This window comes from Corvus moneduloides, chromosome 13 (genome assembly GCF_009650955.1).
Source record: "Corvus moneduloides isolate bCorMon1 chromosome 13, bCorMon1.pri, whole genome shotgun sequence".
Taxonomy (NCBI): Eukaryota; Metazoa; Chordata; class Aves; order Passeriformes; family Corvidae; genus Corvus; species Corvus moneduloides.
The window spans coordinates 864,812-877,882 of NC_045488.1; the positions used below are offsets into that span (position 1 = coordinate 864,812).

The 13,071-nt window shown below is 38.5% G+C and overlaps 1 protein-coding gene across 2 annotated transcripts in view; it reads left to right on the forward strand.

Moving 5' to 3' along the window:
* FAM214A (family with sequence similarity 214 member A) overlaps nucleotides 1–10,547 on the forward strand; it is a 47,056-nt gene extending 36,509 nt beyond the window's left edge. The window contains exons 10-13 of one of the 2 annotated variants that reach the window (XM_032123225.1): nucleotides 787–945; nucleotides 2,775–2,843; nucleotides 3,686–3,885; nucleotides 9,253–10,547. In XM_032123225.1, coding sequence (XP_031979116.1) covers nucleotides 787–945; nucleotides 2,775–2,843; nucleotides 3,686–3,885; nucleotides 9,253–9,406 — 582 coding nt within the window. In that variant the 3' untranslated portion in view covers nucleotides 9,407–10,547. The remainder of the gene's footprint in view (nucleotides 1–786; nucleotides 946–2,774; nucleotides 2,844–3,685; nucleotides 3,886–9,252) is intronic. The other variant, XM_032123226.1, reaches the window with a different exon arrangement.
* The last annotated feature ends 2,524 nt before the right edge of the window (nucleotides 10,548–13,071 follow it).

The window sequence follows — 13,071 nt, forward strand, 5'->3', positions numbered from 1 at the left end:
TCTGTACTGCTTTTAGAAGTATATTACTGTGAACAATTCCAGCCTTATTAAAATGTAAAAGTTCCTAACTAAATTGAATAAAATTTGTTTTCATTTCCAGCTGTAAAGGCACTTATTTCATGCCCCAGACATCTTCTGTCTCAGAGAATCAAATACAATGAGTTGCTTAAGCTTTTGTTTCCCACTATGGTCAAGTTAGAAGATGTTCTCTTGCCTTAAGTGAGATTTAATAACCTGTAATTGTTCATGTTTATAATGTCCTTACCTAGAAAAAAGGATTTACATTTTCACTCTTAAAGTCTACTTAATATGTCACAAAAGCGGAATTAAATCAGTGTATTAAACAGAACATGTTTGAAGGGTAGGCTCCAGCTCTTCACTTCATGTAGCATATCCAGTAACAGCAACTAACAGCCAGTGCATTAACGGGTTGTATTGTACTGTCTTGTGAAATATGCAGCTGAATTTGTTGGGGAAGGTTACAGATTCTAGGTTATTATGTTTTTCAGATAGTATATGCTGCAAATCATGCATAGATCCTGCTGCAGTAAAGTTCTCCGTGGGCTTTTGCACAGTTTCAGCAGGACGAAGACAGGATTTGGATGCTTTCTCTTAAACCACTGTCATCTTACTGAACGTTCATCATTTTTGCCTTAGTGATTTTTGATTTTTGGCAGGTCACCTTATGAAAGACACAAAGTTTTATATAGACTTGTTTCCTGATCAGTTATACTCTGTTTTATTTGAGGTGTTCCCAAGCTGAGCTGTATGTGCCTTGTTTTCCAGGAATCTGTCCTGAATTTCCGCTTGGACCCGCTCGGTGTTGTGGAGGGTTTCACAGCAGAGGTGGGAGCCAGTGGAGTCTTTTGTCCCACGCACATGACTCTGCCAGTTGAAGTGTCGTTCTACAGCGTTTCAGATGACAATGCGCCCTCTCCTTACATGGTAAGTGTGTGGTTGGATTTATTTTAAATAAATTCTGGTACATGGAGGCGAAGAGCAAGAGCTTGGTGAGTAGAGGGTTCAGAAGGTGAAGATTTGCAGGGATCTGGCTTATTTTCAACTGCCTATGACAGAGTTGTCCTCTCCCCCTTCCTTTCCCTAACTAGTGCTTTTCCTTCCACTTCTCTGCCCCACCATTCAGCTGTTCTCATCTTGGGATATTGAATGTATTTGTCTCCCCCCACACTGCAGTGATCAACCCCCAACATCTCTTTTTATCCATCTACCTTAAAATAGCAGTGAGGCAATAGCTGGACTTAACAGGATACGTTTTGTTGTCCCAACAAGCAGCTGCTCTGGGCAACTAACCACTCTGCAGAGTGGCTTAGGTGCAGGCCAAGGGGCAATTGCTGACGGAGACCTTAGACTTGGAAGTTATTCAGCCCTTTCTTTTAAAGCAGATATTGTTGGGGCTGTCGTGGCACACGGCACTCTCACAGGCTGCATGCTTTGCTGATGTTTGCAGCCACACAGTGTTTGTGTTCTCCATCTCTGGGTGCTAATTCTGTTCCACCTTTCTACAGTGACAGCACGGGTGTTGCAAGTCTAAAAGTGCTCCTCTGTAAAAAGCAAATGGTGTCTTATATGCTGGCAGTGAATCAGAGGCTGGATTTATTGTGAATGCCTGTTAAAGAACCTCAATTTTACATAGGTGGCAGCTCCAATTTTTAGAGGTTTTTGTATGTGTACGTCTGTCTAATATACAGTAAAGAGGTTGTTTAAACATGTAAGTCAAGCAATGAACATCTGAGTATCCCAACATTTAGATTTTAAATTCATAGCAGTTACCATATTTCTGACCTTCTGTTTTGGAAAGTATTCAGAAAAGGAAACTGCTTAGAGTTTAAGTAATGGCTTTGAGTTTAAACTTGTATATGTCTTAACTGCTGCAAAAAGTATCTCTTCTTTTGCTTTCATCTTTCTAGATTATTTCACTTAATTTTCTAGGAGGTGAAGGGATTCTCATGCTCCTCAAACGGTTAAAGTAGCATTGCTTATTTTCCTAGCTGGGTTTCATTGTTTCAGGCTTTTCCACATGCTCTAAATATGCTATTATGGCTGAGTCTCCCAGGATTAATACAGCATTTGTGTAGTGCCTCCATCATCAGAAACATTGTTTCTGTTTGTATAGCTAGTTTCTCTGCTTTGGGGTCTTTTTTTGGTTGTTTGGTTTGGGTTTTTTGAGTCCAGTGCAGTGGGGTGCAGCAGTGGTGCCCTGCAGGGTGACCAGAGGTGTGGCAGTGCCCTGAGCGTGGCCTCGGCAGCGTCCTGTGCGGCACTCAGGGGTGCTCTGCAGATCACAGCTGGTACCAAAGCAGATGTCATCCTTCCCAAAGTTTGGATTAGAGTGGAAGATTAAGTGCATCTGCTGCCTTTGAAAAGCAAAAGTGAGTTCTGTGAGATTTGGAGTATTATTGGTGCAACTGTAGATGATATAGAAATGGAAAGGAGGAGACAAATGTTTCATTTTAACCTCCCAGCTGCTTTGAAAGAAAGCTCTGTTTTGTCCTAGCTCCCTGATGTGGAGAAGATGTGGAAACTTGAATCTTGTTTCAAGAGGAGAACGTACCTCTTATTGCACAGCTTTTAATGGTCTGCCAAACTATCTGTAAGGCCCCTACTGCTGATTTTTTACCTGCATCTTAAATGCATTGCCTTCTATTTTTAGTTTTTGTAAATTACTGATTATGTTTCAAATCAATGCAATTACATGATTAGAACATTTTGATTTGTTTATCTCTGTGACCTAAATACGTGTTTTGTTTTTGTAGGGTGTAATTACTTTAGAGTCCCTTGGTAAAAGGGGTTATCGGGTACCGCCTTCAGGAACAATACAAGTGGTATGTACTCAGCAGATAAGGGTGCCTTGAAACCACTAATATCAAGAAAGTCATGCAGAGATGAGGTTATTGGAGATGAGCATGAAGCTAGCAGTGGAAATGTGCATCTCTGTAGGTATACTGTAGTAATTCAGAGTAGAAGTCTGTGCATGGGACAAAGAAGATTCCCAATCTTTGAACACTTCTGTGCTCTGAGGAGTCTTAAAATCAGTTACAGGAGAATCAGAATACTTGGGGACACTGTGGCTTTGAAAAAGTGATGGGGAAGTAATTAGGCCACAGTCTAAATTCTGAATTTCTTCTAAAGTGATTAAGATTGAATAATGAATGGTATCTACCTTTTGTAATATTTTAACACCACCTTTACTTGTGTAATAAAACCACGAAGTAAATCACAGTCATTGCTAAGAACCAGTGAACTGACTCCTTCTTTTAAGAACCCAGTCCAAGATAACACATTCGTAATTTCAGGTTTAAAAGCGGAGCCCACCACTGTGCTTCCTGCAAGTGTATTGTGTCTGGAAAACAGTGTAGACAAAAAGCTGACTGGAAAAATAAACAAAAATGGGGATGCTGATTAGCAAAGTAAGAGTAGTCCTACACTAGTGTTTCATTCAGATTAGATTGTGTTTAGCATTATATTTAAAAATGGGAACTGCTGGTAGTTGAAGTGTTGAAAACCAGAAAAGCTTCCCGCTGTTTTTACATAAACATTTCTCTATGGCACAGAAACGTGCATGGAGGACTATTCTGATGGATCGAGTTTGGGTTAGGTTTGTTGGGTTTTTTTTTCAAATTTGTCATCTCTAAAGAGTATTGTATTGAACTGTTTGTCTTTTCAGACCTTATTTAACCCTAACAAAACTGTGGTGAAGATGTTTGTGGTGATCTATGACTTGAGAGAAATGCCAGCTAATCATCAAACATTCCTACGGCAAAGAACATTTTCTGTTCCTGTGAGACGAGAAGTCAAGCGAACTGTCAATAAAGAAAACAGTCACCAGACTGAAGAAAGGCTACTACGCTACCTCATACATCTGAGGTAAGCTCCTTGAAGTTAAAAAACCAAAATAAAACAAAAAACCCCCAACAAACCCAAGCCAAAACCACAAAAAAGTATCTGCCAAAATTTAACTCATAATTTCTTTCCCAGCCAGCCTTTCTGTATACAGAAATAAGAACGCATGAAAAGAAAAAATAAAAAAAAAGGAATGTTAACTTGATCGTGAAGCTAGACAGTAGAGGAGGAAGAGCTAATAAATAATTTGGATTCTCCTTGGGAGAAACAAAGTTAAAATACAACATAAAGCTCTCTCTTGGCACTGAAGTATTTCGTATACCATCGCAAAGCTTAAATCTTTTCTTAGTGAGAGAGATATTGTTCCAGCTGAATCTATGCACTTTTTTTGAGGTTACAGGAAATAGTGAAAGTGGATGTTATATGGGCAAAAGCCAAAACTAAGGATCAAGGAAGAGAAGGTGCCCGGTGTGCTTCTCATGTGCCTCTTCACCAGAACAGCTTGTAACGGTCTGAGCTACTCCTAAAAATACAGTGTTTAGTGGCAAAAATGTAAATACCTGTTTCATGATGTGATACTGGTGATAATGTCTTTCACTTTATAAAATATTCACTGAATCCTCCTTAAATGATTTACAAAGCACTGCCTGAAACCAGACACTGTGCTGCTGCTCTTGGGGTGTTCTGGAGACTGCAGCTGGAAACAAAGGGGAATGATGGATATACTCTGTCCTCCTGCAGTTTACAGACTTCTTTGCCCGTGTTTTTGTAGTAAGAAATGCCTGTACACATAGAGCCAGTGCTTTCACCGCAGCACTTGGAAACCCACCAGCAGCTGACATTCTGAAGTGAGCAAGCAGAACAAAATCAAACACCTTACACTTCTCTATTGTTGTACAATCATTTCTGGTACATATTATTTTTCCTATTTAGTGGCATTGATTTCTATCCAACAGACTTTTGAAACACAGCCTTGTCTAGAACAGTGATTCTAAGCCAGACTCTCCCATTAAATGAAAGTTGACAGTCGAAAAAAGCGTGTTGGTTTACTGGAGTGTGATAATAGTGTCATAAGGCTGTTGAGCAGTGTTTTCATTCTGAAATTTAGCCTGAATTGAAATTCATCCTTTCAGGCCACACTAACTTGCAGTGTCTAACCTAACCATGTTCCAGCATTTTTCTTTTGGGGCAAATTCTGAAAAAGTGTGTAGCCCCAGTAGAAGGCTCTATTCAGTTGTAATGTTGATCTGACTGTGCAGAGGAACTGGGGACAGGCCTCAGCTGCAGTGGTGGGTAAAAGTCTGTGGCCAGCTGGGTCTAGCATACCTGCATGAAAAGTAGTGGTCTTGTGTCGTCCCCTTTCAGTTTCTACTTTAATGTAGTTTGTAAATTTCTTGTTGACAGACCCAAGAATTCTATTTGAAGGCAAATCTGCTTTTGGCTCTTTCATCTGTTACAGCTACAAGTCTTTTTTAAGAGCTTCCTATTTCTAATACCTGCTGAGAGACAGAAATGTTGCAGTTCTGATGCTTCTCATTTTGAAATATCTGTACAATTTAGCTTTCAGACCTCTGGTAGGGATGAGTTCATGGGTTTATGATGAGTAATTGGAAATGCATCCATTTCTGATTGGAAAAACCAAAATCATAATTATGATGCTTAGCTTCTTTCTTTGGAAAGTGAATAACTACAGAGTATGCCACAAGTTTTTTCTTCAGTGATGAACCCAAGCTTTGGGTCCCTTCTCATAATGTAAGAATGGCAGAACTCCTTGAAATATTGAAGTGGCTTATGTTGATCTGTCTTGTGGTTTATTATACTGAGCACTTATGATTTTACAAAAGACTCAGTTGTCCATTTAGCATCCTTCTTTACTAAAGATGGATTTTAATTAGGAGGGCTTAAAAAAATCTTCGTAGTATATTAATTCACATGTAAGTCGGTTTTAAAACTTCATTTTTAAAAGCACCAAAGTTTCTTAAAGTCTGCTTTACTGAAAAGTTATACAAACCTAGAAAGTTTTAACTATTCAGATTTATTTTTGTTTGTTACTCAAGTTGACTTAGAACAGCCTTTCAGTTTTAGTTGCTGTAGTTATTGAGCACAAGCATCTTAAGCTTACGTATTGAAATTTTGTTCAAAAAACAAATGAAGTCACCACCAGTGAGCTGCATTGTGGTCGCATCTGCTTGCGAGGCCTTAATCACACTTGTCAGCACTCGCATTATGAAAGCTCCTTTTCAAGTGGTAATTCAGCAAAAATGCTTGCATAGGTCTGGAGCTTAACATTGGCGGCCAGATTTTCTACAACAGTCTTTAAAGTGTCAGGTTTATTGTGTGTGCAGCTTCTGCATGCAGTTCTGTATGTTTGAGGGACTGTTCAATATGCCATTAGACTGTACTTGTACCCACAGCTACAGGATTGAGATCCCAAATACAGCTTGCACAGACAGCAGAGCTTTATTCATTATTAAAAACCCCCAAGAGTTGCACCTGCAGTTTAAGTTGTTTTCTGAATATGCTTTGGGGATAATTTTTTTGTTGCAAGTGAAGCAATGACTTTCTGTCTTGTAATTAAATCGACTTGAGCATAAGAGCTCAGCTCTGCTTGTGCCTCGTTTCTGCCCAGTGTTGTGAGGATGACGACCATCTGTGGGTTTCTAGGTCATGTTCTGGCACCCTTGTGAAAAGCAATTAAACAGCTAACCTGCCCACAGCTCAGCGTTTTTCAAGTTTTTAAAGCTTGGTCAACAGCCTTAGTTACTGACACATTGCCAGGAATGGCATGGAGCGTAGTTGTTGCTTAACAGCTAGAACAGGGGTTGTTGCTGAGGGCTTGGTGGAGGGTAAGCTTGAAACTGGTTGTTAAAAGTAGTGATTCCTCAAGGTGTTGAGAAACTTTTTGGAAAATACTTTCCTAGTATGACATACACCTTTATTGGTGGAAGCTGAAGATACCTGCTATTACTGATTTACTAGCTGCTTTTGATCTTTATGGTCTCTCAGCATTTTTTCTTATCTAGAAATTTTTATCCTTGTCCCAATGATTTTACTTACCGATTTTATAGATTGTGTTGTACAGTCTTTTTCACTTATAAAACACGTTTTGCTACATATGTTTTCAAGATTATCCTGCTTCTGTGAATTACTCTGTTCTTTGTAAATTTTGATGGCCTATAAAATACATGTAGGGACTTTGTGCTTGTATTTGTCATTTGTTCAGTAAAGTTCCTCTGCCAGACTTTCTAGCATCTGATATTTGTGTGTTTAAGCATTCCTGTATTTGTCTGTTGTTACTGTTCCTGGGACACCGTCTGTCAGAGACCTTGGTTGTGTTGGGTTTTTTAAATTTCTTTACACAAAACTACTGGAGCTGCCACAGCTCTGCAGTCAGTCCTGTGCTGGCCACTCCATCACCACCCTGCAAGGGTGTAGGGAATTCTTGTCTTGATTATTCCAATGTATTTGTGTGTATGAAAAGCAACACTTCTAAATCCCAATTACTAGGGTAGACCTGTCTAAAAGAAAAAAAATAGGTAATGGATGCAGAGATAAGAAGAATCCCTTGAACTTTGCTGCTGTCTCCCACTTATCCTTCTTCCATCTTTTTGAAATGTCATGCTCAGAAAAGTCATGTTGCAGGGAACCATTATTTACTGAGCAAAGGGAGCCTTGCAGGATTATCACTCATAGAAAAGAGCAAGCTTGAGAAGTTTAAAAATAGGCTATGCTAATAATTCTTTTGAAAGATCCATGTGTAAAATGGAAGTTGAGTTCTATTTTATTATGGTGCTTTGATAACAAGATCTATAGGAATTAATTTCAATCATACTTAGCTACAATAGACATTTCAGTTAAAATTTTTCCTTTTAGAATGTGTTACGAGCTACATTCTGAGTTAACTGTTTGTGGTGTTTGCTCTGTCCCTTGTCTCTTTCAATCTTCCTTGTGCTCTCTTCCACAGTCTTCTCTTAAGATAGTGTCTTCTCCCTTCTGCCTGTCAGGTAAAGGGCTTTCACACTGACAGCACCGAGCAAATAAATAGTGATGGATGGGATCTCTGTGGGAGCCAGTAGGAGCATTTTGCTGGACCCTGCTGCATTTAATGTCCTTGACAGCTGTATCTTGGAGAACAGAGTTTTCCTTTGTCTGGCTGTGGGGATGAGTACAAACTATTCTGCATCACTCATCTGAACAGAACAGTGCCACAGAATCCATTTCCACAACTTGCCTTCCTCAGATGATGAAGCCTTGATGGATCTTCTGTACTTGTCCTTCTCCTACCTCTCAGAATTTCAGTCAAATTATGCATAGGTTTTTCTAGAGATACTGCTTTTGCTTCAATGGGGTCAATAAGTAAAAGCCTATTAAAAATCTGTGCAAATTGTAATACATGCCAGTACAGCATGCACTGCTCTCTCAGCATTTGCAGTGGCATCATCCTGTTGTGACAACAGCAATGGTTTTCTGTTTCTATTGCAGCAGCGAAAGCATTTCTCCCTCACTGTGGCATAGTGGTAGTGATGTTCAGTTCAGTTGCCATCAGAAATGCTCCTTAGGCTCTTGTGCCTTTCCTGGTGGAGAGAAGGAAATTAAGGAGTTCTGCCACATGAGAACTATAGAATACAGTTCTCTGAAATGCAGATCTTGCCTCTCTATATACAGTTGTTAAAGCCCAGAGAAAGTGGAACTGGCACATTCCTGCAGGTTTGGAGGACCTGAATTAGGCTGTTTAGCTGCAGCATAAAAGGTGAACGGGCCCAGGAACTGACCAGTGTTTGCTTTGGTGATTGGGCCCGTGAGCTGCAGTCTCTTTGAAATGCTCCCCAGTCTGTTCAAAAAAAATTCTCTGCCTGCCTGCAGAGATCCAGGTATCTACTGCTTCTCAAGACAAGTTCTTTCTATGTTTGGAGTGTGGTATAAAGCAGTAGTGAACCTCCTGGTGCTACATTCACGAGGAGAGCAGTGCAATCTGTCTACATGATTGCTGGAACTAAATGCATATTTGATATGTATATTGTTGGAAATTCCCTTTTGTGTGTGCTTAGGCCACCCTTTGGACATTTTCAGTGCTCACTGAAGAGCATTTTTTGCCATTCCAGATTACTGAGGACTTTAATCTTCGATGTACATAATGGCAGTGTGAACTTCAAATATTCCATGCCACTTTCAAAGCTGTGCACTGCATTGATTACGAACAGAACCTTTAAATGTCAAAAGAAACAAAGCAGAATGAAAGTGTTAGGATCTTCTTTCTCCTTTCATTTTAACTGACTAATTTTGTTTGTTCAAATGTGTTTTGGCTGTAATGTTTTAGAAGTGCATTTTATTTAATAATTTTTAAAGATTTATCTTTTGTTTTAGATAACACAGGTATTTATATCTTTTCAGGTTCCAGAGTTCTAAATCTGGAAAGATCTACCTCCACAGAGATGTAAGGCTCCTATTCTCTCGGAAATCCATGGAAGTTGATAGCGGCGCTGCATATGAACTCAAATCTTACACTGAATCTCCAACAAATCCTCAGTTTTCACCAAGATGCTAGCAAACAATGGCAAACAAAAGTATTCATTTTGCTGTTGAGTACTCCTTGCAAGCAAAGATTGGTAGAGACAACAGTATAAAGTTAAGTCTGTAAAGGAATAAAAATAGCGCTCAAGAGAAAGAAGGTTCTGTGTGATCCTGGACCAGTTTTTAAAAGGTTTCTGGAATGAGCTTTGTGTATTCCAAGTAGACTGGAAACATACTTAAATCTAATCTTTTTGTACTGTTTAAAACCACTTCATTGGATGTGTTGCAATAGCAAATTCCCAAGTTAGTTTAGTGTTTACACTTTTTATTTTATTTTTCAGTTATTTAATATTTAATGTTTCATTTAATACTCAAGTGATGTTTGTCTTTAGTGTTCTAATGTAGCATAAATCCTATGTAAAATCATACTATGTATTTTTGGCATTAATATTGAAATCTGAAATATATACAGATGTCTTTAATCTGTGTGCTGTTTTAAGTGATATTCATTTAAGTTATTGAAAATGGGGACAACAGGTGAATTTCCATAACATTTCATACTATGCAAGCATTTAGCTGTTTTTTCTCTTTCATGGTACCCTTTTCCATTTTTTCTCACAACCAGATTTAATAACACTTGCAACCACTGTGCAGATTGTTTATTTACTTACTCATGCATTCAGATCATTAATTCAATTCACATTTTGCTCCCTCAATTTATTTTCTTTCCTTAAGGGCCATTTTAATTTTGCTTTCTGTTATTGGTTTTCCTGACATAAAATGTGCACCCTCCCCCATTTTATTTCTCAAATTGTGTTAAAGGATGTACTGTGCAAACAAATTAGTATTTATATCTTAAATATATGCAAAAGCTATGAAACTTGTACTTTTTGTTTTATTTTTAGATGAGAGGATCTTCATGTAATCCTAAATATTTTTCATAGGTCAATTCCATGTAGGCCACTAGGTGGCCATAGGAAGTTTTACTAGCAATGCTGCCCTGGGCATATGACTATTTTCCGATACGTGTGTGTATTCCTAAAACAAAACAGTCAGATGAACAGTTTATGCTAAGTGTTAAACTGTGTAACTGAGAGAAATAAAGTTAGAAGCATTTGATTATATTTGAACTATATATTTAATAATGAAAATGAAGCTTTATGATGTTTGATGAAGATCTGAGTTTCTCAACTGTCTTACCTTGATTTATGTGTTTTTCTTTACTTTGCTGTAGGTTTTAGAGTGTCAGTAATATGCAAGGTGCCCTTTAATGCTTATCTGATGAAGACTGGAGAAAGAATGAATGTGCATCTTGTATATTCAGCACTGCCCTTAGATGAGAGAAGTCAGTGTATCATGAAATCTCCAGGAAGTCTGCCAGGGAGCGTAAGGGAGACTGCACTTTCCAGATGATACTTATCAACTATCTTGTACATGCAAATGACTGCTGCTCCAAAAGGGCAAAGCTCAGATATTGCTGAGTCCTTTCCCCGCTTCAGCAGTGTTTTCCACTCTTACACCAGGTTTTCAAAGGTTACCTAGCGTTCACTTTAGAGAGAATTGGGGGAAACTGTACAGGAAGAGATTGTTTGCAATTTCTAGTCATTTGTGTGCCCTCTAAAACTGAGAAAAGGTTTCTTTTGGTAGCAGAAGAGTCAAACACAACTGCAGTTGTACTGTGTACAGAACTGTGGTCTGGACTAGGATATCAAGAGTGTGTCCTGGTTTCTGTATAGCTGCTATTGAGTCATAAGCAAACAGCATGTATCCTCAAACTATTTTTTTGTGTCATGGTGCACAGCTGCTTGCATACTCAATGAAAAAAAGCATGAGGAAAGGACACATTTTTAATGAAAAGTCACCATTCCCCTGTAGTAGATTAACCTTTTATTTTGCACTGACATTATGCAATGTTTGTATCTTGATAACTTTATTTAAATAGACTTCTCCAAGTCATCTCCATTCAATTATTTGCTTTGAACAGCAAATAAGTGTGGATTTTGAATATGTGGTTACTACAAGTCATGTCTAGGAAATAAATTTGTATTCACTTTAATAGTCAAACTACACTTAGTCCATATATGGATTTGGAATGAAAGTGACCTTGGATTATCTGTGCACAACTTAGATTTTACTGAGTCATTCTCCATTTACAGCTTGATCTGAGTAAACACTTTCCATTAGGGACACACCTGGAGAAATGCTGGATGCTCATAAACTATGAGCTAAATTCTACACAGCCTTCTATGCATAGGTTAAGACTAAACTAATTTTTGAGAGGTCATTGGTTTCTTCTCTTTAGTCCTCAATAGGCTCAACCATATAGCATTATTTTTAATACATGTTTGAGTGGTTTATAAGGGCCTCCAGTGATGGCTGCTACAACTAATCTCTTCCAGTGATAAATTATACTTAGCATGAGAAAGTTATTTATAACATCCAACTAAATCTTGCTGAAGTTGAGTTAAATACTGCTTAGGCCTTTTCACTATAAGCAAAGAAAACAGTTCTTGTATCTCCCTTCTCAGTCTTTTTTTCGTAACTAAGACAACCCCAGACTGTTCAGTCAGCCTTTCTTTTTTGCACCTCTCATCATTCTGGCTCTTTGCTTTCTTCTTTAGGACTGAATCGGTCTTGAAGTGTCTGAGGCTGGACACAGCATCCCAGTCAGGGCCTCTCTGTGCCAATCAGACTGGAAGAATGGGTTGATAAATCACATGGATTAAAGTCCTCTTCATACATCCTGTTGTAATACGCTGTTTTTCAGTATCAGGAGGTGTCAACTTGCATTCATCTTGTTACCCAGTATAAGAGATGTCCTACCTGCTTGTTCCCAGAATGGTAGCTCTCCCTAGTGAACTTTATTCTCTCACTACCCAAGATTTTATATGCTCAACACAGCATTGCTGTTTGAAGAACTGATAGCTGTTTCCAACAAACTTGCATCCACCACATTAAAGTTTCATCTAATTAAGTTTCCCTAGTTTGCATGGGGAAGTGTCAGAAGCCTTATTAATGCCAGAAGGCATCTGGAACTTCAGCCACCTTCACCCACTTCTCCACATGGTCTGTTTCCTTTTTCTTAAAGGAAAGATGATTGTGTGAGACCCTGTTCTTAACTGTGAATTCCTGCCTAGCTACTCAGTTTGAGTGCTTATTTTAGATGATTTATCAAGTCATTATTGACAGCTTAATTACATAGCTTGTATTCTGTCCTCCCCTTACTCTTATTCAAATTCAGGAAAAGTGACTCCTGGAAACCCATTCATTTGTTACAGGTTCCTATATGAATCACCAGTAATTAACTGGAGATTGCTTCTGTCATTCTCTAATCTCTTAAGGATATTTTTTCATCCAAGTTGAAAATATTTACCAAAACTAATTAAAGTAACCTGTAAACCAGTCTTTCCTTCTTCCAGCTAGAGGCTATACTCCATTTGTTACACTATTTACCTTGATCATGCCAGATTGAACAAAAAGAAACATTAAACTCTTTGGTCTTTACAAGTTTTGTTCAGTAATATTTCAGTGCCCCCTTGTCTTCATGATCTGCTTTAGATACACATCCTTAAAAACTGACCTAGTTTCTGTAGGCTGCTTTCTTGTATTTGAGGCCATTGAAGAATTTATTTCCCATCTCTCCTCTGCATTGTGTTCCCTTAAAGAAATAATTATATTAAGGAACTGCTGAATCCTTGA